At 43.2% G+C, this 25,283-nt stretch overlaps 1 protein-coding gene across 2 annotated transcripts in view; it reads right to left on the bottom strand.

Moving 5' to 3' along the window:
• The window catches only part of TTC39A (tetratricopeptide repeat domain 39A), a 1,012,086-nt gene that overhangs the window by 51,666 nt on the left and 935,137 nt on the right, over positions 1-25,283 (bottom strand). For both annotated transcript variants that reach the window (XM_069642215.1, XM_069642216.1), the window contains exon 16: positions 5,336-5,450. In XM_069642215.1, the coding sequence (XP_069498316.1) occupies positions 5,336-5,450 (115 nt within the window). The remainder of the gene's footprint in view (positions 1-5,335; positions 5,451-25,283) is intronic.

Here is a 25,283-nt window from a genome sequence, read left to right as displayed (position 1 = left end):
ATAAGATGAGGAGGTTTAATTAATAGAGCCTGCAGTTCATTCCCCTGCCCAGTGGAGGTGATGGCAAAAAGGAAAATCACCTTTAGGGTGAGCAATCTCAAGGATTAGGGGTGTAAAGGCTCAAATGGAGCACCATAAGGAATGTGAGAGCAAGGTACGAATCACACCCAGGAACAATATAGTGGTTAGATAGTTTCTGAAATAACTGCATAAAAGTGGGGGTAGTGAAACACAGCTGTGCTTGGGCGTCCTCTTGTAAACCGAAACAATCTGAAGCCCTGGCAGGCATAGATGCACTTAGTGGAGGTCCTCCTGGCAGAAAGGAAAATATAAATGATATCATCAGACAGGTACCATTCCTTTTGCCTCAGCCTCACACCAGCAAGGCATGGAGGTTGCGACTGCTGAGATTCTGGTAGAGGACCTGGCCTCCTGAATTGGAGAGCAGGTCCTCCCTCGCTCCCTCTCTGGGAGGAACCAAGGAAGACAGGTGACTTGTCTATAAGTTCTAGGCACCATGTCCTTGGAGCCCATTCTAGGGTGATCAGAATCCTGGTCTTCTGAGAGCCAGAAGGGGGACAGCAATCAGTGGAAATGAATAGATTAGATTGAAGTTCCACTCGACATTCAATGTGTCCCCCCTAGCATTCCCCATTAAAGAAATTTCCTGGAGAAAAACAACTTGCAATTGTCGTTCACACTGGAGGTGTAAAGGTCTACCAAGGGTACCCAAAAAGGTCAAAGATGCTGTCTAGAACTTCCTAGCAGACCTCCCAGTCATGGAAGGCCGAAGAAAGCCAGCTGAAGGCATATGCAACCAAGTTCTTCATTGCTGCAAGATGGACAACAGGAACACATTGTTTTGCTGAGCCCAGAACCACAACTGCATTGATTTCCTAAAAACATATGGCAACCCTATACAACGCCACTTGTTGAGGTACTGCACACCCACATTTGTCAGACAAAATCAGGACACCCGTACTCTGTGTCGAGGAAAAAATAGCCTCCAGGGTGCAGCATGATGGCCTGCAGTCTCAAAGGATTGATGTGTTCTCGATCCTCAGATTGGGACCAAAGACTGTACAGAGTCAGATCTTCCTGGTGGGCATCGCAATCAATAAGATATGCGTCCGTCATGATGGTCAGTTGGGGTCAGGGCTGTCACTGGGGTTCCCTCCTTAGCAGGTTGGCCTTGCTGGATACCCACACATGGTCTGAAATGTCTCCCTGAAACTGGGACTAATAGCACTGGATTTGCTTCTTGAGCAAGCACATTTGCAGTCGAGTCTCTAGCATCAAAAGGATGCAAGAGGCCATGAGGCCCAAAATAGGCAGGAAAGTCGAGGCCGGGACCAAACTCAGATCGAAAGATTTCCACTATCTATGAGATGTTCCTAAATCTCTACTCTGGAGGAATGGCCCTGCCTGTGCAATTTTCAGCACTGCTCTGATGAAATGGTGAAATTAGGAAGGTACAATCTGTGGGTTCTTGAAGTTTAGGAAGAAGAGCAAATGATGTTAAAGCTGGAGGTGGTGTACAGATTTGCTGTCACCAACTCTTGGGACCGGGCCCAAATGAGCCAATAATCCAAGTAAGGGGGAGACGTGAATTCTTTCCATTCTGAGATGTGTGGTCATCACAGGTAGCAGCTTGGTGAAGATCATCAGCGCTAATGAAAGACAGAATGGTAGGACTCAGAACGGGAATTCCTCATTATGAACTCAGTTACCTCCTGTGCTTCATAACAATCGGCACATGGAAGTAGGTGTCCAGAAGGTCCAGTGACACCAGCCAATTCTGGAGCTTGAGGGCCTGAAAGATCTGGGCTAGGTTGACCATACTGAATGTGTTCTTGTCTAGTAATTCAGAAGCCACAGATTAATGATGGGATGTAGGCACTATCCTTTGGCTCCAGAAAGTACGGCAAGCATCTCTCCATGCCTCGCTCTCAAATAGGCACCAGCTCCATCGCACTGTTTTCCAATAGAACCCATACATGCTCCAGGAGGAATAAGGGTGAGAAAGAAGGTGAGCAGTGTATGACGAATCTAGCAATATCACCACTGATTCTCTGGTGATAGGCTTCTTTTATGTGGCCAGGAAAAGGCAGAGGCTACCCGACTCTGACCTCAGCGGTGGCTATCTGCAGGAGGACCACATAGGGGGGGGGAGACCAACTCCAGAGAGGAAAACCATTGGGCAAAATAACCTGGCAACCTTAATTCCACATGACACCCATACACCTGTAAAAAATACTTGTATGGCTTATTGTAACAGGAAGAAATACAATTGTTTTCCAGCCAAATGCCTTGTCGCCCTCGAACCCCATTTAAGTACAAGATGAGGAAGAGAGATGGAGCAATGAAGATTCCTAGAAGCGGTAAGCCAACGCCTCGTTCTAGTCTTTGGAAATGTTTGACTGATTCCGCAAAGTTTAAAACTAGCACAGCTGATAGCAATGGGAGAGTGTGGCAGAGTTTGAGGCCGTTGGCAACCGGTGCAAATACGGAAAAGGATGCCCGAAATCAGGAGATTGTGAGTCACAACGGAGAGGCCCAAACAGATGGTGTGAGGAGGAACCACACAAAAGCAGCCTGCCGCCTGGTGACCTGGATCAGCAGGAGCCGCCTGGAGAGAAACCACAGTGAAGACAGACTAGCTGATAGGACGCATGCCTAGTCAGCAGACCGAACGAGAAGCCAAAGAGGAGACGCGAGGACTGCCATAAACGCCCGGTAAGCCCAGGGAGATGGAATGGGTTACCGGAGTGCCTAATAGCGAATGCTTTATCACGCTGAGCACACAAGAGAAAGTCATTGAAAACAGAAAAGGAACTGATATAAACGAGGACATTGTTCAAGATGAGTCGATGATTCAGTAGTCCAAAGAAGGGAATTATGTTTATGTAAACATTATTGAACATGAGACGGAAGCCCAAAACTGTAATAACGGATACATACGGACAGAGTTGAAAAGACGTTGAAGACTAAACCCTTGGAAACGGGAGACAAAGTAAATATGAACTCGATTATAAAGGGGTCAGTGTCCAAACTGTGGAACGCTATTATGACGTGGATGAAAGAAAGAGTGAAAAATGAAAGAGAAAGTTCTGGCTGTTTAGTGCATCATGGAAACACGGAGTATGAGGGCCTCATTATGAGTGTGCCAGGCCGGTAACAACAGTGCTGGTAACTACGGGCACTGTTGCCAGACCGGCAGACTCTGAGTTTGCACCTGCAGACTTTCACGGTCGCACCGGTAGCGTTGTTAGCGGTCCTATGGGACTCAAATGGGAATGGGGATTAACGATTTTGCGGCGCATGATTTTCAAGGAACACCAGGGTCATAATCCCCCGGTGTTTCAGTGAAGCCAGGCTCCAGAAAAAATCACAACTCCGGCAGCAGCCTGCCGGTTTTACCGCCACAGCTACCGCCGGATTTGTAATGAGCTCCAGGAGTGGAAGATAAGAAGCGAAGTGATATCCTGGCAGTAGAGTAAACCAGGAGTGAGAAGCGAAGTGATACCCTGGCAAGGAATAAACCAGGCGATAAACCAGGCCTGAGAAGTGAAACAATATCCTGGCAAGAGAGGAAACCAAGGATGGGAGGAGAAGTAAAGTGATGTCCTGGCAAGGGAGCAAACCAGGAGTGATAAGCAAAGTGATATCCTGGCAAAGATGTAAACCAGGAGTGTGAAGGCAAATAAACTTGACATCGTAGAAACACAAGGGAAGACTCATAATCTTTTTAAGAATTGAAGAGAAAGTCACAAATAACCTCTCAGAAGAGTACATCAGGGCTACAAAGTGGACAAAGTGTAACAGTGTATAGAAACCGCATGCTTGATGTAAATTCAAAGGAGGACTCAAACGTGAGAAAGAGACCCTTTGAACTGCCAGAAGGACTCTAGGGGAAGGGAGAACCTTTTCCTGGTGGAACCCTGTATTTCAATTATGTTCTGCAACTTGAACCTTTTATGTTGAGAACATTTGAAACAAACTACAAGTCTATAGCTTACCAGAGCCTCCCTGTACACATTATATTGAGTTTAGAGTCTAAGGGTCGGATTAGGATTTGTGGACATAAAACGAAGGATGCTCTTTTAGTTAACATCCTGATGCAAACGGTCCTTAGTTTTGCTGAGGCAGAGAAACCCCTTTTAGGATTAGGAATGGATGGGATTTTCCACAATCCTTATTATTTTCTGGAAATAAATGTCTATTGCAACCAACACACATGCCACTGTGTCCGAGTCTTACTCTTGACCCCTTACAAATGAATAAATGGAATATAGTATCCCTCCGATACAACCTATAAACAACCTATAAGGCACAACTGTCGGCAGTGATCAGAAGCCGTTCCTTGATAAACAGGAATAATCTCCTCACCACCAGAAAAGAATGGAAAAGTTCCAAATTAAAGTGGATTTGTACCACCTGGGCGGAAAACAAAGGTGTCAGACCACCTCTTTGGGCACCTCAGAGAAAGGATGAGCCTTGGGTGTGGTTATTTTGATGAGGTGGAAGACGTGGACTCCTGCAGCATGTAGATGTTTACAGATCACTACCAAATTGCATTCATAGTGCTGTGGTTTGGGATGGTAAATATTTTTGTAACACACATCATTTTGTGCATAATTTATCAGACCTGAAATGTTTTGTATTTCAGAAATAGGTTCCAGAAACTCTACAGTAAATGTATGTCTAAAGCCTTGTGGGTAAGTAGCAGATAGTAAAAAATTAAACCACTTTCTTTGGAGAAAAAATTGTCAAATCTTTAAACCTGGGTGACTGATTGGTATACAAACACTTTCTTATTATTATCAATGTTGTGCCACTCCCTCCCCTGCAGAGAGTAAAAAATGTGCCAACAGAAACCTAACTCATGTTGTAGAAATTCAAACATACGTCCGCTGGCTTGCGCTCCCATCAATGGCTGCCAGTGAGAAAACAGATTATTTTTAAAAGAATGTTTCTAGTGTTAAAATCCCTACTACATTCTGGTGTTATTAGTTTTACTACTAAATTACAGTTCTATGCCACACAGCAGCCTCTGAGATCCAACTCTGAAAGGCTCAACACAGACCCGTGAGACATGGTGGCTGCTGTTTTGGTACTGCTGGCAGACAATGATATCAGCTTCCTTCCTCATTAGGTAAGGAAAACGATTTAAAACCTATGCTTTAAAATCTTTTCTGACTGAAAAATTAGTTACCGCCATGTACTGCTTCTGTCTCTCTAATCAATGGCACCAACATGCCTTTGAACAATAGTTGTGCTTTATAAAAAAAAACAGTATCATAAACAATTAATGGTGCTGAGAAGGATTACTTACTTTAGATGGATAAAGCTGAAGTACTCTTCTGCCTCCAAAACGTTGCCCAGATACTTTAGACACAGGCCTTTTAACAGCTTCACTAAACATTGATCATCAAACAAGAATTCTGTAACTGGAAAGTGACAGTGTCCTATGTTATATAATAAATGAGAAACCATAACAGTGCAAACATTTATTAACTAGTGTAGTGCTTCCTGGTTTTCTTCCTTTAATTATGTAGCATTTATGCATGTCCACAAGAGGAAAAGCTGCACTAATAACACAAATGGATGGAGAGGCCAAAACAACTAAAAAAGATTGTATACAAGAAGTATGAAACAAAATTATTATACATTATACATTTTTGCATAATTCAAGGTTTTCTCAGTCAGCAAGTTTATTCGGATTAAATATAAATCCATCAAACACATAGCAACACAACATACAAAAGCAAATACAATTAATAAACCTTGTCAAAAAGTAGTGCATCAAAGAGTCATTTAAGGGAGAGGGGAGGTGTGAACCCAAGGATCCTGTCACCCTCAATATAACACCCCTTGACTGGGCCCAGCCCCAAAAGTGACTGACCGATTGCGACCCAGGGGAGTGAGGTTAGCCCCGGACAGAGGGTAAGGCCCCTGCGTCCGCCTCAAGGGGTGCTCAGGGCGTAAATGTAGTAGTGGGCTGATAAAAATTACACTCCTCGGGGTCCCTCCCGCCCCTCCCCTTAGGCCCAAGACCACCTTCGCCACTCTCCAGTCCCAAAAGGTCAGTTCCACAATGTCCCCTGAATTCTGGACCGAACTGGCCAATCTGCGACATCCCGCCAAGGATTCCCTGGTCACAGAAGAGCAACCTCTCACAGACCTTAGCCAGTGTGTGCTTTTGTTGGCAAGAGCTTCCCTGGACTCCTGCAAGTTCCTTTCCATTTTTGGTACCCCATGGAGATACACACATGCTTGTCCATTCCGACTTTGGTAAGGGGGTTGAAGTGGGCCGCCTCTAAGCCATGAGCCACCATGGCTCTTTCCCACGATTTTAGGGTGATAGGAACCAGTTCGGCTGTGCCCATGATCCACTCCCCCAATGTGCTGGCTGTTCTTATTGCCCTCCACACTGGGACCTTTTCCAGGGGCCACTTGTGCATTCCCCGACATCAGGCTGGGACTAGACGAAATTGGGGCTATAGGCTCCGGACTCAATGGGGCTTGGTTCTTGGGGAGTGCCAAAGGTATGTCTATTAGAACCTTACACGCAGCCTGGGTATAGATGGGCGACTCCTCCCTCTGTTCCCTCTGTTCCTTTGCCTGAGTAGCTATAAGGGCTGCGAGCATGTTTCTGATGACAACCAGCTCAGCCAGAACTTGCTTGCACTTACACCCCCCAGGTGACAAATCAGCCTCTAAAGGGGGGTTAAAAGCCAACCCTGCATCCAAATGGGTTATTTGGTGCTTGGACACCCTTGATGTAGACGAGGAAAGGGGAGGGCTGGCCAATGGACTCGCTGTAGGGATCTGCATATTTCCGAGGCTTCTATTGCACAAGGAAAGATTGCATTCGGGGACATCAACGAATGGACTGCCCTCGATACTTGAGCAGACCATAGCCGAGCTAGATGGAGACTTTCCCGGCCCAACACCAATTGTAGGGGTGGGTGGCGAGGTGAGAACTGTGATGTGATTTTCCGGGGTAGAGCTCGCTGGAGGCGGGCTGCTAACAAATTCACCCAGACTTACAGAGCCCCCCTCATGATGCACCTGCATCTCCGTCCCAGGGCAGAGGATTCTTTGGATGGGGAGCCCCCTAGGGGGGCTAAGGCTCGGGGTCAGGGCGAGAGGACAAGGTTCTTCAGCAGAGGGTGGGCAGAGCCTTCCTCCGTTAGGCGCTATGAAGGCCTGGGCCACCTGAGACTTTGCGGTTCGGTCCTCCCCATTGCGTTGATTTTTTTTGCATAATTCAAGGTTTTCTCAATGTCCATCATATACAATTTTAGTGGCATTCTTAATGAAACACTATCCTAGATAAGACAGCAATAGTACATATCATACATTACTATCCAAACAGATCAATTCAATCCAAAGACATTTGGCAATGATTATGATTGAAATTAAGCCAGGAGTAGATTTACAGCCAAAGAGCAGTGTCAATCCATTTTCACATTCATTTTATTTAACAAAGGTCTCCTTAAACAATGTATCGGTCATACGTTTTGAACTCAGTTATTTGTTATATTTCCATACTTGATGTTTTATTGAAATAGATTTTTAGTAATGGAATATATTTCATTTCAATTATCTGACAAATATTTATTTACCGGTCTTATAGGTGCAAACCTAGCTGACTAGGAGCAGCAAAGAGCCATAAAACAGCAATATACAAATAGATACAAAGTCAATGTTATAAAATAACAATGTTATAAAATACCATACATTAAAAGGATTAAAAACAATAAGACACACATTTAAGGGAACAATTTACATAAAATGTAAATTAATCTCAGATCAGAACACACCAAGAATATCCCGCTGCCCTGTGTATCATCCTCTACCTACCGCGGAGTGAAAAAACACACACACACACACACACACACACACCTACCTGAAGGCGCACCATCCAGACCCTGTGGCACACATAGCCACACTTCAACCTCACACTATATGTAATCAGAGAGCACAACCCTCCATACTTCTCATCTGTAGATGGAAGGTGCAACTCCCCAACCCACACATCACACCCTGGCCTGGCGTGACTCACACACAACACTCATACTGACCGAACTCCTGACCACTCTAACAATTGTAAAACATACATTATAGCATTTTTCAAAGTTTATAAACAAACCTAAAATCCTTTTGGGATTAAACCAACCTATATCTGCAAAACCTCAAACTTTGTTCATATCAATAGTTATCTCTATATACATCTCTGCACTACTGTATGACTATTTTATCTAAAAGTCCATAGCCAGTCCCTGGCTCTAATCTGCACTTCCATTTCTATAACCTAAAAGTCCATGTTGCGTTCTCGCAACCCCATGCTGCAAATCCTCAAGAGGTAGTTTTCTACATTTCAGCAAAGTATCCATCGCCTCTCCTCTAACATGCCGCTCAACCACTACCATTACTATCCATTCCCACAGTTTATGTGCATCGCTAATTCTACGCACATTCCTGCACATTAGCTAACACAGTGACATTTTATCTGGGACTAGTTAAAGTCCTATAAATCCATAGCCAGTCTATGGCTCTAACCTGGAATTTCTCAAAAATGTAAAACTAACACCTACACAAACTGCGCATACTTTTGCTACAATCATTTCACCATACCAGTTTTGGCATCAGCACTACGTACAATACACATTTACACTCAACATACCAAAACGTAATGCCCTCCTTGTTGTTTGGTCACAACAAACAACACTACTTCCTATAACTTGTCGCATTTAATTCCATGCATAACATAACTAGGCTAAAACTCTGTAGCCATCGTGGCTTTATACTGGAATTCCTCAAAATAGTTATTCTACACTATCCTAAAACTAACCTGCACCTTCAGAATTGTAGAAAACACAAGTAATACATCTCATCCGTTTGAAAGGATACACGTATGGGCCTACATAACGCATATCGTTCAGTGCGATCTGTAGCTTTAACCTGCTAACACTTGAAAATAACAGCGTTAATAGCGCTTTCTGGATAACCTTCTCCAGTAGCACGTTGTCGTACATGCTCCCATGTCACCCAAAACGCTTCCGACTCACGTAGTCCTCCATTAACTCCCCAGAGGTCCTTCTGTCCCTCGTAAACCTGCAAACACATTGCTTCCTGCTCACGTCGGTACATGTCGTTGGGTGCATTACTCTAGCCTCTTCCGACAGCATTGGGAAACAAACCTTTTTCCTCACACTGGGCACAGCCTCTTCCGCAAAAAAACGCAACTGCGTATCTCTTGCAGTATCTACAGGGAATGTTCGACTCCGCACTCTGTACTATCACCAACTCCCCAGTCTTCCCCTGTGACATCACTATTTCAACATTGGTGACAGCGCTGTACGGAGCTCTGCTGCTCCAACCGTCATCTCATGTTCAAGCATCTTTTTCCTCCCTGCTCTCTCGCCCCTCTTGGCTGGCAGAGACACACTTTATGCAGCTTCCAGATTAGGAGCCGGTCACCACCACCCTCAACGTTCAAAGGTAGGTGACACCTTTGTAGACGGCTTATCATATTACTGCTGTGCCATATAGGCATGCTTCAGCCTCCATTCTTTGCTCTTCTGCCTTCACCTTACTGAAGAACTGGCAAATCATGTGCCTCAGAAATTCTGGGGTTTCTTTACTTTATGAACCTTATGAACGTCCCTTCATTGCCCAGGGGCACACTCTCATACTTCCAGCGCCAGGCTTATCCCTTCATGCTTGCAGTGCTAGACTTCCCCTCCCTTCTGTCCAGACTAACCTTTCTTTGATTTCTCTGGACAGGGGCAAAGTCCCTTTATCATCTTAGGCACAAGTGAAGGCTTCTTTATTCTGCCCTCTCTTCTACCCCCGCCCCTTCTTCAATATGACGCGGCGTCCTCCCTCTTATCAGCCCTGGGTGATGGGTCATATTTGTCTGGGGGCAGTGTGTTCTCTTTCTTCTTCTTTCTGCACCCCCCGCAGCAGATTCCCTCTTCTTTTCATACACGCAGGTTCTTCTTTTGACCACTTTGTCGCCAATGTAATAAAGTGACCTCTTAGGATTCTTGTAGGTTGCTTCAAGTTTATTTACATCTTCTTAAGCTACAGTTAAACATTAAGTTACACTGGTACCCATCACCCAGGCAGGGGCTCTCTAACTGCCTGATCCTGGAACCCTCACTCACACAAGTTCTCTCATCCACAACATAACATTCTACAGAACATCATAGACTTCAGCATACACTCACAGGCACTATACAACATAAATGTTTAACTCTTTCCGGAAAAGTTGCAAAATTGGGCTGACGTGTCATGTAGCTGGAAAGAAGTGCCAAGCCAGAGAGGTTTAATGGAAAAAAAACAACTCTCCTTCCTTATTTATTTTCGTTTTAGATGTGTTGAAATAACAACTACTAAAAAAGACAAATCACAAACATACTGTGTACACTATTTATCCCTCTGTGGACCTCAAGGATAAAAAGGTATAGGAATGTAACTTAGGAACATGGAAGATTGTATTTTTGCATGAGTTCCAAAACATTCCCGACCCTGTGGCTTTGGCCTCTCACTGAAGGTTACTGAAAAATTGACCATTTCCATTCACTTTGGCTCTGGTTGATGATGGCTCAGAATACTCAGAGTGAGGATGAATAAGGGGGAGGATGGACAGCATTGTGAAAACAAGGAATCCAAAAAGATGTAAAATGAATTAGAAAATGAAATCCTCTTACTTATACTGGGCTGGTATCAAAAGATACCCTTATTGTGTTGCCCTTCTGAACAAAAACTCAATGCTAAGAGAGCGAATGACAAACAAAAAGACTGGTATAGAAGAAATAGTACTGTATTTCAATGAATGTAATAATTAACAAAAAATCATGAAAAACAATAAAGATATATAAAACGTAATTTGTGTTTTAACAATGAATAATTGAACAACAAAAACAACTTCACAACAAAGAACAAATAGAGTGTACATGAGAAAAATTGAATGAACAAAGTAGACAATAAATGTCAAATAAACGTGTCTGCCGGTACATGAATATTGAAAGAGGAAACAGTAAATGTTAAATAACAGGTCTGCCTACGTAAGATTCTACAGTAACAAATATCCAAGCCAATGTTGGACAAGGTCCAGGATGTGTTGATTTCAGGGAACCTAAAGAGAGAGTTCCACCTATCAAGGACCCAATTTACGTTTCGGCGGGCGACCTGTTGGCCTTCAAAATCTGAAAATGCCTTCCTCGGGGCAAAGTGGAAAGAAGTGGTCCCTAGGGGAAGCAGACAAAAACTCAATGAGTTTTTTTGAAAATGTAAAAAATGTATTTGATTCTGTGTTTCTATTTTATTCATCTACATCTCTTAGTACGTTAAGTTAAGGCCTAAGGGCAAAAAAACTGAATTAACCATTAAAAGACTCCTAATTAGAAATAAAGGTCTGGAACAAGCCTTACCCAATGTTACTGGGGGGGATTTCTGGACTAAAATTACTTGACACAGTTCCACGCCATGGCGGGCGAGCGTTGCACATCAAATTCAAAAGGTCTAGGACAACAAACAGCTGTTCACTGTGTAGATAAATGAATGATGTATATTACATTGTGATCACCTGAATTTTAATGATGAAAAAGTAAACAGGTTGACAAAAAGCAGGAGAATGTCCTACCTTGAGGTTGGGTGTATAATGAGTACAGAGAGCCTGGAGGGGTCTTGTTGTGAACCAGCTCAGACTCGAACTGGAATATATAATAGTCAGTGATCTAATTAGACAGAAAATCTCTAGAATTAATTCTATTGGAGTGCAGCAAAAATAGTTGCAGCAATTGGCACCAAAGTCATGTATTAAGAATTAAATAGTGGCATGGCAAATGTGAGTAGAGATAAAAATAGTAAACTTACTTATGTTGGAAAATGAAGAGTCTAAGTCAACAAATGATTAGCTGATCACTGGAAATGAGGTATGGGCATCCGACATGCAGAAAGGTCCCCTGTAGACCTAAAATAACCAAACGGAATATTGACTAACGCTGTTCTGTCAAGTATTCATTGGAGATAAGGCATTGGTCATGAAATGGAGGAGTCATTTGTGAAATATTGATTCCCTGTTACGTATCTTTGCTGTGTAGTGACATGGATATCAGAGTGTACTATATTTATGCATTCGTCATGCATTGGGGGAATAATTTGTATAATATTCGTTCCCCGTTAAATATTCTTGCCATACAGTGACGTGGATGTCGCAGTGTGCACTATCTAAAGTACCCACTTCTGTTGTAAGCGAGAGGGAAAGAAGAAAAGACTGTGTGCGGTAATTGCCCTGTTAAATATTCTTGCCGTGCAGTGACGTAGATATCGCAGTGTGCACTATCTAAAGTACCCACTTCCAGTGTAAACAAGAGGAAAAAGGCTGTGCTCTCTTACTTACCCGCGGCATCGAGAATCGTGAAAGCTGCCTACGCGGTCTGGCCGTGCAGCTGGAATGGGGCTGTGCTGTAAGAGAAGCCTGCTGGGTGGCCGGATCCGGTCAGGTATTTCATGTTTTGGTGACGTGGCACTTGCTGACAGGATGAAAAGGGTCGCACCCTCTTGTCAGTCAGTGAGCATATACCAGTAGGATTGCATGAATGAGGCGAGCCCATTGTGGGTTCGTCTCATGTGCGGCGCTGACCGCCGACAATACATGGCGTAGTTGAATGCCAACGCTAGCATTTACAAATGAAGAAACGCTTGTATAGTATAACCCGACCCTAAACAAGGAAAAAGATACAAGTACATTTCAAAAACTGCGCATGCTTGCGAGGAATTTGTGTGAAAGGTTGCCGAGTCACACCAAAGTGATATTGAATATCATTAAAAAATCAACGTGCCAAGAGCACGTTGTGGGAAGAGGTTCGAAAAAATGGAATGACTAAGAGCCAAATTGAATCAGAAAATGAATAAGACCAAGAATCTTATCATGTCAGTATTGCCTAGAAGGCAGAAATTGCAGACTTCTCTGTGTTTGGCAAATATAAAGGTTGTGAAGGCCTCTCAGAGATATATGAAGGCGGTAGATAGAGGGTCCAAATATGGAACCTTCATGTATGAAGATTGCAGAGGTACATGAATGCAAGGATTGCTGTTTTACCTGCAGACCAAGGGTACAAAGGCTAGTGAGGAATATGCCAGTGAGACTCCATGTTAGTGGTGTTTCATGAAGGTGAATCAATGGATGAATAATCCACGATTGGTCTTATAATGGTGGGAGGAATTCTTCATTTAAACCTAGTGTGTAAGTCTCCATCCGGAAGATCCAGCGCAATTGTTTTTCAAGTAGGCTTCTAGGGACATTTGTGCAGTTCTTACTTACATCCAACACCCACCACCTCAAATAATTTGGCGAGCGCTTCAGTGCTATGTAGTGATTCACAAGAGGAGCTGAGGTGGTTTTGCACCTAATGCGGGAGCAATGTTCGGATATCCTAATGTGTATCGCTCTACTTGTCTGTCCCACGTATCTTAGTCCGCAAAGCACTCAATACAGTAAACCACTTGTTTGGTTTTGCTGTTGGTAAGATGTGGTAGGACCCATGTTCGGTCTCCAATTTTACATTCTTTAATCTTGCCAGTGAAGGCACATGCTGTGCATGAGCCACAAGGGTAGTGGCCTTTTGTAGAGCGCAGATCCCACAGGCCAGTGTTTAGAGGTTGTTTGAAAAAGCGAGAGTGTACCAGCTTCTCCCGGATGTTGGGTGCTCTCTTAAGAGCAAAACATGGAGGAGGTTCCTCTAGTAAATCCAGTTTTACAATGTCCCAGTGTTTAGAAATGATTTTCTTCAACTGAAAAGGGTTAGGACCAGGCGTGAGTACACAGGTCACCCTGGTATTCTCTGTTGTCTTTGTTCTGGTGTTTAATAGAGCATCTCGGTCAGTGAACTGTGCGCATTTGCGAGACCGATTAATGAGCTTCTTGGGATAACCCCTTTCCTTCAATCTGATGTCTAATTCATCCGCTTTCTTTTGGAAGTCCTGTATGTCAGTACTTTTACGCCTTATCCGCAAGTATTGTCCGTAAGGGAGTTTGTCCCTGAGGTGTCCAGGATGATCGCTAGTGTAGTGCAATAAAGTATTTCTTGCACTCTCTTTGCGGTGTAGGCAGCATTTGAGTCTGCCATTATCATGTCGAATTTCGAGATCCAAAAAATGTACATGTGTTTTGGAATATTCAAGGGTAAATTGGATGTTCCTATTTACCTGATTAAGCCAGGTTAGAAATGTTTGAAGTTCATGTTCGGTTCCTTTCCACAGAAAACTAATATCATTGATGTATCACTTCCAGTTGGTTATACATCTGAAGAAGGGATTCGTATCGGACAAAATGTGTTCTGACTCAAATTTGGCCATGAATAATATGGCCAGACTGGGATCAAAAGCTGCTCCCATCACTGTTCCTATTATTTGAAGAGAGAAGGTGCCATTGAACTCAAAATAGTTCTTGCAGAGTGCAAGTTCCAACAGCTCCAAGATGAAGTTAGTGGGTACCCTTGGTTGATTAAGTTCTGTAAGATATTCCTGTATGCCCGTATGCAGTCCAGGGCCTCTAACTGGATGGACAGCAAACAAGATCTCCCTCCATGGACCCATACTGATAGATTGTCAGCCCAATAAGGGAACAATAGCTTATTAAAGTAACCCTTGCTCACGTTTGGGTAGAAGACTGGATTGAAAGGCACATAGGTACAGGAAAAACACAAATGTAATACACATAGCACAAATGTTTCATTTGGGTTTATTATGAAATTAAGCTACATCCTGGTCAACTTAAAGATTACTCATCATGACTGGCTGTGAGGAGGCCGTGATTGTTGTAAGCCTTTAGAATTATCAAATAAATATCTTTGAAAAAAAATGTTTGTATTTGGTTTGAACACAAACCTTTACAAAGTTTACATAAATTTAAAAAAGCATCAATGAAACCAGCATTTGATTGATTGCTACTAAAACAACTTTCTTACAGGATATTGCATACATTGTTCAGAAAGCAGACCTCCGCTATCTTTAACGATATCCCGGAACCACGAATCATTTCTCACCATACTCTATCAGTGAGGACCCACTGAGTGGAATTTACAAACCTAGCAAAATATTTGATTTATTCTGCCATTAGAGGCTTACACTCTCATAAAAGATGGCGTAGTGTTTCCTTTTCTCCCAATTGTTGACAGAACCTATAGAGAAACTCGGTATTACTTGCTTCTCTCTGTTTATTTCCCGACCGAATTTCTAAGATTTCGCCTGTAGAACAAACATTAAAGCGAAATCTCATAATCTCATTTCGGGTAGCCCGACTTGGATATTTTAGCAGGTAAGGTTTGCCATGAAAAAGAGGAGGAATGTCCGTGACATTTTAGTGCATTCATATGCACCTGCCCAAGAAGTCCGAGACCAGTTTACCCTCTGGGACACTACTCAGCCACTGGGACATACTCCCTGCGGATAATGCAATGTATGCCCGTTGACCAAAAGAACCAAAACCCTTGACCTCGGCCTTCACACTCCGTGGATACAAAACTCATTCACTAATTGCAACTCCTCTAATGTCATCTATCTGATTACGTGCCCATGTGAAAAGAAGTATATCAGCATGACTACCCGCCCCATTAAAAAACGCATCCAGGAGCATATGTCTTGCTTATGCACTAAGCATGACAATGCTCCTATGGTGGAATATTTCTCCTTACACAATCACCGTCCCAAGGATCTCCGATGGACGGTGATTGAGAAAGTCAATTGTCCCAGAAGAGGAGGTGACATGGCGAGTCTCCTGCTTAAAAGAGAACAAAAATGGGTCTTTCGACTCAAAACAGACTCAATTGGTCTGAATGAGAACATTCCATGGCACTCATTGGCCCTGATTGCTTGACCTCTGTAAGGCACACTGTCAGTCTGCAGCCTGGTGTGTATGGGGTTTACCTTTTTTATTAGTCTCCCCCTATGCCAGGCATCTGGTGGATCCTTACACCATCGCCTTCCTCTTTATGTACTATGGGACCCACCAATTTCACAGCCTTGAGGTGGCACACAGGCCGCTGTGCTAGCGGAACCCTTCATTCCCGTTGGATTATCTCTTCTCCTCCAGTCTGGCCTGTCCTGCTTTCAAACTTATCATGTGCATTTTCTAACTTTTGCCCTAGATCTGCCTAGTCAGTATCCATAGATCTGCCCCACTCTGGCTACTGTCTTCATACAGTATGGTCCTACTATAGCCCCGGACATGTGGTGAATATTGCCTTGACTGCACATCTGACGGGACTCCCCCAGTGATTAACACGGGCTGCACCCATAGTCTCTTGTGCACCTTGAGCACTCGATGCAAGATCAATATGTTCCCTAGCCATATTGTGTTACCTACACCACCTTTGACCAACTGTTTTGAAAAGGTCCCCACTTATCTGGGCATATTTTTTTGCCGTTGTTTCTCTTTTACCGTATTTCCAGGCATATTCTCGCACCGTGGCCTGATCTTACAGCGACGAGTCGCCTGTGACGGGCTACTATGCCTGACTTCCGGTTCAGGTACTTTGCCTGACTTCCGGTCATGGCGGGTCAGCCGCTCACGTGACATGCGCTGTGTCACGTGAGCCAGCATCCCTTTTTGAATAGCAATGGACGGTCTTAGCCATACCATCCACGGTGAACGGCAGCACGCGCTTCTACACGGGACACCCTTCCGTGCAAGTAAGTGCCCACGGACCAGTTTGGTCCTTGTAGCGCACTATGTGCTTTAGCGACTTTAGGCTGTATACTTAGCCTCCGTACCGGCAGACACTTTGCCTGCTTTTTTAACTCATTGTGAGCCCAATCGCTGGTGGCCGTACTTTGAGCACGCATGTCTCCTTTCTCTCCCCACAGAAGACCGGGGGCTCTGACCCATGTGTGCCATATGTGTGTGGCTACACCTAATCTCCAGCTACGACCACCTGAGCAGGGGCCAATTTAAAGGTATGACTGCATAGCAGATGATTTTTTCCATCTGTATTGGAGCATTTTGCTATTTAAACCCTGAGCCCCTTGTGGGTTGTGACTCTCTGGGGCTTTTTTGTGACCTCTATGCACTAATGTTTACTCCTGGATGGATGTTAATTAGTTTCACTACCTTGGAACACCTGATAGGGGGTACATTCTGACCTACCCTTGTTCTCTTACACCATATACTTGAGCATGACATATGCAGAGATGGGTTCTCACTCATTACCTGTTATAGGATGGTGACAAACTAATTGTCCCATCTTTCCAAATGGATAGAAATACTATCACCAGCAGTGTTGCCTAAGTGAATGACAATTTACCATGTGTTATTCACATTCAATTGAATTGTTGTTATTAGCTCCGAGGTGAATATGGCTACATACACTTCCTTCTGTTTCCCATAGGTTCCCTCTCCATGTGATCCAGCCTAACGGCACTTACGACTTGGGGGTAAAGTATTGACTCTCCCTATATGTAGAATCATCACTCACACAATATGGTCAGTCTCTCAAATACCCTTACCAGACTGTACAGATTGATGTGAGTAGAAGACTGTCCTGTCCTGATGAAAGTGGCCTACCTACATACATGCCACTGAAACCGGTCGACGGTGGTTGCTACTCACAAGAGGCATAAATTAGGCCTACCTTGTAGTTTAAGCATTCCTTTTTACCAACTACCCATGACCCATCACATCTATACCATTCCATGACGGATTTTGGGATTTGGGGTCTTCTATGTTTATTGTTACGTTGAATATTGTATGTCATTGTGTTTGTGTCGTTTTTAGACTTGACTCCACCATAGCCAGATAGACAATCTATTGGCTAATAAACTGACAGATACCCCACTAGATGCCTTTCCAATTGACCATGAGTCTACCTTTTTAAGTGACCATTGAGCACTTCTTCTCCCATTTTCACATTCATGTGTACACAGTGGAAGAGAGTGGCACAGGTCCAACAAGGCTGAAAGCATTACCTAGAAGTGGCTAGTTTATCTTTCTTTTTCTATCCACTGTTTGTAAGCGGCACAGCACCGTTACCTAGAGGAGGCCTCACACCTAGGCAGGGATAGTTAGATATTCACCCTATCCCTGTCCTGTCTTTCTACCACAGCCTTGTCTGTACATGCACCCCTCTTTCGGGTGCCAGTACATTGGTCGTGGTCCACTTAGGTCTCTGGATTTTGCAATGAGCTATAACCTACTTCTCCACACAGTGGTTTTTACCCTATTTTTGTGTTAAAAAGGTTCCGCAACACCCACTGCTTTCTGATGGGTAACTAAATGAGAATACAGCTTAGAGTTAACCACCTTAGTAACGGTATTGGACCAATCTACACATTGGAGTATTTTTTTAACATGCATTGGATTATTAATCAAGGTCCTGGTATCAACCCCTAACTTTGATAAGGTTTCTTTAATCGGAGTCTTCAGTTTTAACAAATGATCCAGTCCAGCCGTACCACTCTTGAGACCTCGCCCCAAAATTCTATATAAATTGTCCCCTGAATCATGAATTAGTCTTCTATAGATGGATAACCTACGCCAAAGTACCCAGAAGTTCCATGTCAGCAATCCAAGCTCGTAGTGCAGAGCTTCAATAGGGATAGATTTGGGGAGCCAGTACTTAGTACCTTTAGAACTTTAGACTCTATTTTTGAGATTTCAACAATTGCACCCATCGGAAAAATGTCTACACCATAAATCATTTTCGGGGTCACTTTTAACTTAAAATAATAGAGGAGGGGAATTATTGAATTTGTTGTCTATTTATTTTAGTTGTGCTATAAAAGGTGTCCTTTTCCGCTGAAGATGCTCCCGATACAGGCCTAGATTATGTTTATTAAAGATCGGGAAGCCAAGATATATCATTGCAGATTGAACCTGCAGTTTTTCATTATTCAAAACCCACAAATTCACCTTCCCAGTTTTTTTTCCTTTTTTATTTGAAAGAGTCACAATAACCGTTTTACTTGGGTTAATTTTGAGGTGGTTTGTGACTGTATACGCATGAAAGGCAGTGATCATACATTTCAAACCCTTTGGGGACTGATCCATTAAAAGGAAATCATCCGCATAAGTTATCAAAACTACAGAGGTTTCGCCCATTTTTGGGGGAATAAAACAGCTTTTTTCTAAACAGTTACCCACCTCAGAGACATAGAGATTAAAAAGCGCAGCGGCAAAAAAGCACCCCTGTTCCAATCCATTCATAATTTCTACTGGGCTGGACAACAGACCATCTATATTTAGCCTAACTTGAATTCGAGAGTGGAGATGTAAGTGTATGAGGATGGACAACAGATTTTCAGGCATACCCAGTATTTTCAATTTCCCCCACAATATATCTCTGTCCATGCTATCAAATGCCATGCTTAGGTGAATAGCAGCAAGGTAAACAGGAGTTGCATCTGTCTTCCACACCCTATTTTGTAGAGTAGTAAGGAGCAAACCACCCACTTCTGTCCCAGTGTCTTTTCTAAAACCATATTGGTATGGAGATAAAATGGGATTCTTGGTTCATCCAGAGGTTTATTTCCTTTAATATAAGGCCTGCAAAGATCTTCGAGTCCGCATTGAGGATAGCAATAGGAGGATCATTTTTAGGGGAGCTCATGTCCGCTTTTTTAAAAATAGGGGCAATATACGATTGGTGCCAAGATATCGGAATACGTTTTGTTCTAATAACATCTTTGAACAAAAAATAGAACCTTTTGGCCACCCTCCTGAGTTACCCTTAAATGTGGCATTCGAAAGGCCGTTGGGACCTCCCGCTCTCTAAGAACTCGCTGACTTTATTTACGAGTCTATATCTGAGACGCTAAAATTTAATGACCTGGGAGATAGCAAAGCCTTAGTCCAGTTTTTACCTGTGGATAATTGTCTATATATTTGGCCAAAATGGCCAACCCAGGCCTGTTCTGAAATGGAGTTAGTTTGAACAGTAGATTGCTGGTATTCAAGATTGTTTGCCAATACCCAAAATTGTCTGGAAGTACCATCCCCAAGGGCATATAGCATCCCTTCGTTATCTACCTGATGAAGAGTGTATTTAAAGCCAGTCAGCCAGTTTTTATAACTCTCTTTAAGTTTTTAATATTAAGTTTCATGCTTTCCAAATCAGAAGTAGATCTCCTCAATAGCCTAATTTCTTTTTGGAGGGTCGCTTTTTTCGCTCTTACCTTGGCATCGTAGGTATGAGTATGTTTTACCACCTTACCGGAGCTATTCTTGAACTTATTATTCGAGATTAAATCTAGGGTGGATCCCACCAATCCAGGCAAAATTATTATGAGAAAAGGACAATTTTGTCCTCAACCGAGGTTTCAGCCACGATTTTCAAGAAGAGCCTATTGGCTTTCATAATATTCCCCTCATGCCATTTTAATCTAGTTCTTGATGGATTCATGGCCATGTTAGCAAGAAGCCTAGTTCCCGAAAGTTTCTGCCCCTCCAAAGAGTAAGAGACCGTGAGCATACTGTGATCACTAAACGTTGACTTACAGATCTAAAACTTCGATACCACACCAAAAAGTAGTTGTGACACAAATATATAGTCAATAATTGATAAGTAAAGGCCATTCGGCCATGTTGAAGTCATCCTTTCCTTTTCCCGGTTTTCACAGGTCGAGGATAAACCCCAGTCCGAGAAAAAGGTAAGCCACAGTTTCCCTTGCCTTAGTTTTCGGTTTTCCCTCCCTAAATCACTCATCTAAAAATGATGGAGGGAGTCTTGTTGCAAACCAAAGTCTGAGCCAAAAGAAAGATCTGCATTGTAGTCACCCAGTACCATGATTTGCAGAGCCGGGTGGATCGAGATTTCTCCAGAGACAAAGGCATTCAATGTTTGGAGCTCTTCCTCCAGGTTACATTTCTGCGGACCAGTAATGATTAACATTGTGATTTTCCCCTTCTGCAAGGTCATCTCAAGAAGAACGGACAGGAAACCCAAAGCAATCTACTTAGAATTGCAGATTTTCAAGGGTCCCCTAATCTGTACAGCCGTGAGGAGACTCCCAGACGGTCGGCCCAAAGTACCCTGAGTGGCCATTTCCTGAAAGCATAGATACCCATCCATCACAAAGGTCCCAGTCATCCATGTTTCTTGTAAACATCGAGTATTGAGTCAGTTTTCCACAAATTTCAGGGGAAGATAGGAGATGGGAATGGCCACTAGAGTTCCATGACTAAACCGATAGGGTAGTAACATTAAAGAGAGGCCTTCATGCAGAGACGTCATTTAGGGGTCGCCAGAGGTCGCAACTGCGACCTCTGAGGTCTCCCTTGTGACCTCTGTGGTCTCCCTTGCGAACTCTAAAAAAAACTTGTAATTTCTTTTTTTTTTGTAATCCAAGCACCTGGCCTGTGGCACTTTACTTCTCGGTGGCTGGCTTTCTTGTTCAGGCACCTTAAAAAAAAAAAATAAGAAAATAAAAAAATAAGAACAGGCGTGCCACAAGTCTAACACTTTCAGCACTGACCCTAAATAAGAAAGAATAGGAATACCAAATAATTCTCTTTCTGGAATTCTATACAATAATTGCTAGGTTCATTAAATGTTTATTTCAGGCACACTTCAGGGGGTGAGTCACTGATTAAGCCTGTTCTTAAACGCCTCACTCAGCTTTTCATCCTTCTGAGGACGATAAATGAGTACCAACACAGGTTGGGTGATATTGAGTGTATATTGTGTCTATATAAAGCGCTTAAGCGTAAGTGCTATATGATAACACATCATTATCATTTGGTCATGGACGTCTGCTTGCATACACAGTAATTTGGTAATATGGGCCTACACACACTGATCTTAATGATACATACAGCGATCCATTCTTGTATGAAATGTACATCACATAGTGATATCGTAACTATATTTTTCGTAGTGTACAATGCTATGTGATGCCACTTCCTGTTTTGTCAACAGATGAAATGTCGTGTTCCATCGCTACCCGCAATTTCACTTCGGGGGCGGGGTCAAATGACATCACTTCCTGTGATGTCATCAAGGGTCAAGGGCCGTGTGATGTCACTTCCGCTACCCCTGGCATTTTGGTGAAATGACGTCCCTGCCTTCATGTCCTTTAACTAAGCGATGGAATCTCTCAAAGTCAAAGCTTTGGGTAAATGGTACAAAGGTTTTTTTTAATGTCAATGATAGCAAGCATCAATAGATTTACTGTACAAATCAGGACTTTTTTTCTGTATTTTAATAGGAGGAGATAAGGCTACATTACCGGTGGTTCTAAAGTAAAATTAATAATTGTTGGTATCCAATATACTTGTTTTCCTCTGAGAAGCTGATTTAAACTTTAACGTGTATGGGTTTTTGTTACGAAGTCACGCAGCACACCGGACATGTCGTCTTAAGATATTTATTAAGATAATTGATGTAAAGATCCCCAGCAAAAGCAGAGATCCCCCAGCAACCGCAGGTAACTTCAACTGACACAATAAAGAATGTTAAACAAACACAAATAAACACGAACGCTCTGACCTCACTGGAACTCAGGTCAGAGAATCATTCCATGCAGCATTAACCCATTCCGAACATATGCTTATTCACCTTGATAAAGCACATTACAACATTTTTAACTTTTTGTAGGCAGTAACCTTAACCGTTTTTTGAATTTTTGTAATGTTTATTTTTTTTGTTTTTTTATTAAAAGGAAATGTGTTATTGCTGCCTCTTTCTTTGTTGAAGTAATGACACATGGACCGGCCACTTTTTGGCCTTTGTACCATTCAAGCCCTTTGGAGCTCCATATAGTCATTTCTATTGATGACACAACTGTTAATGTTTCATTATAAGCAATCTCTATCAGGTCAGATTTGGCAGTCATTGTAGCCTTCATGACCCACTTGTGAATGTTTCATGATGGGATCCATTGTTGGGAATAACTATCTAGATATGATATTCTTGTGCATGTTCATAATATTACACATTACAAGTACTCCGCTTATTTGACTGCTTGTACTTGTTCATGTTATTCACATTACACATTTTGAGCGTTCTGTGCATGTAAAAACTATAATTCCTGCTCTTACTTCCGCCTTTCCATCTTGAGTTTGGCTTAAGCAAGTTTCACAATATTTTAAGCATAAGCAACTTCATTAACAAGTGTATATTGGTACCAAGAATCAGAGAAAATATACCTATCTGTTTGTAGGACTATTTAGCTAGCTATGGGCTGCTCTATATATTTTAAGGACTATTTATCCTTGTCCTGTCTATCTTTACGCCAATATATATTTGTGCCTATGTACATTTGAGCCTATCTATCTTTGGGCCTTTCTAACTTTGGGCCTTTCTACCTTTGGGCCCTTCTACCTTTGGGCCTTTCTACCTTTGGGCCTTTCTACCTTTGGCCCTTTCTACCTTTGGCCCTTTCTACCTTTGGGCCTTTCTACCTTTGGGCCCTTCTATCGTTGGGGCTATATTCGGGCCAGTATGAGCCTGCATACTGAAATGAGGCACCTGGATGTGGATGCACATGGCAATGAGAGACAGGACGAGGATGCACACAGTAATGGTAATCACTGGGACAATGATAATGGCAGACCTTGGCGAGGATGTGCACAGTAATGATAATGAGGAACCAGGACGGGCGTGTATGCGGAAATGGCAATGAGACACTGTGGCATGGGATTCGGGGTTAATCGGTTTCTGTGACAAGGATGAGGGTTGCATGAGTAATGTGGGACTGCGATGAGCATGAGTGTCAAATGTTTAATTAAAAACTGTTAAGAGAATGAGGGTTGTGGGTATAATGCGGGACTGTCACAAGGATGAGTGATGTGGGTATAATGAGGGACTGATAAGGTTGAGGCATGCAAAGGTAATAAGGGACTTTGATGAGGGTGAGATATGTGCATAATGAGGGACTGTGACGAGAATGAGAGATGCATGGGTAATGAACAGTGAAGAGGTTGAGGGTTGCAGGTGGGAATGAGGGACTGAGACTAGGATGAGGGACTACTACTTGTTCGAATGGGGAGAGGGAGGCACTAGCCGGTAAAAATAATAATAACATTGTGAGACTATATAATCTTATGGTAGTAAGGATAGAGTTCAAGAAAATTTCAGGTGCAAAAGGGAGAAAGCCTCAAGGCCACTTGAGGCAATAAAGGACAGTTCAAAAACAAGACCGAGTGTTGCCACACGGTAGCCCTATAATGCACTCCTTGGGGGACACAGAATCCCAAAGGTATGTTAAAGGATAGTTCCGGGACTTTTTTTTTATTGTTCCTACGGTTCGGCCATGTGTTTTTAAGCATAAATCGGTAGATCGTAGAAAACTTTCCTATGGACCTTACCCGACTTTTCGTCCATTAACGCACTCGAAATCAGCCGCCATTTTCTGATAATCCTATCATTTCCCCCCATCGACCTGGCTCACCTGCTTTTGCGGCACTAAATCAAATCCCCCGCCCCTGAGCCTGACATCAGCAGACGCGTACCGCCCATTTCCCAACGCCAAAGCACGTTTCGTGTCAACAATCGCTGCGCCTCAGCTAATGACGTGTCGCCATGGAAATGGCAGGACGCCTCTTTCCTCAATAAGTATAAACACACCGTTTCACAACACACAGCAGCAGATTTTCGATTCCATTACTCTCTCTGTGTTACTTTGAGTATTCTGTGACTCGTTTATGTGCTCTGGCCAGCTACCTTCGCCGCTTCTAGGCCTTGTGAACACCTGTACCATCTCTGTAAATTATTTTACTTTCTTTACCACACAATGGCTACAATAATGCCGTATATGTACGAGCCCGAGTACACCGAGCAAGAACTACTGGAAAGGCAAGCACGCGAAAACGATGGGGATTCGGACGGCAGTTGGGAGGACCAGTCTACGGATGAAGAGCCTGGACCATGTCGCATGGACGGCGTCTCCACCTGGTGCACGTGCAATCGGTGCGAGCTAATGCCAACTGAGGAGGAGAACTGCTGCTGCCGTGAAAATTCCGGGTGCTTGGCCTACATTTCGGAAGGCGAGCCAAGTCTGCAATGCATCACCGAGCTGCCAGAGTTCAGGGAAGCCTGCCTCTCACGGACCGTGTTGAGGATGATGATGGTGCTTATGCACGAACTTCGTGGCACTGTTCGTCCGCGTAATCCGAGTAACGAGTAAGTATACTCTGGTTGTGATGTCAGTGATGCCACTACTATTTCCTGGTCGTCTCCCACATATAAAATTACATCTACATATCATTCGAACGCATGTAAATTGGTTCCATATTGTGCATTTTCTAGATAGAATTTTTTTCAAAGCAGAAT

This window comes from Ambystoma mexicanum, chromosome 1q (genome assembly GCF_040938575.1).
Source record: "Ambystoma mexicanum isolate Mex_15411 chromosome 1q, UKY_AmexF1_1, whole genome shotgun sequence".
In the NCBI taxonomy this organism is placed as follows: domain Eukaryota; kingdom Metazoa; phylum Chordata; class Amphibia; order Caudata; family Ambystomatidae; genus Ambystoma; species Ambystoma mexicanum.
The sequence above is the reverse complement of the archived record's forward strand: the minus strand, read 5'-3'. Positions and strand labels throughout refer to the sequence as shown.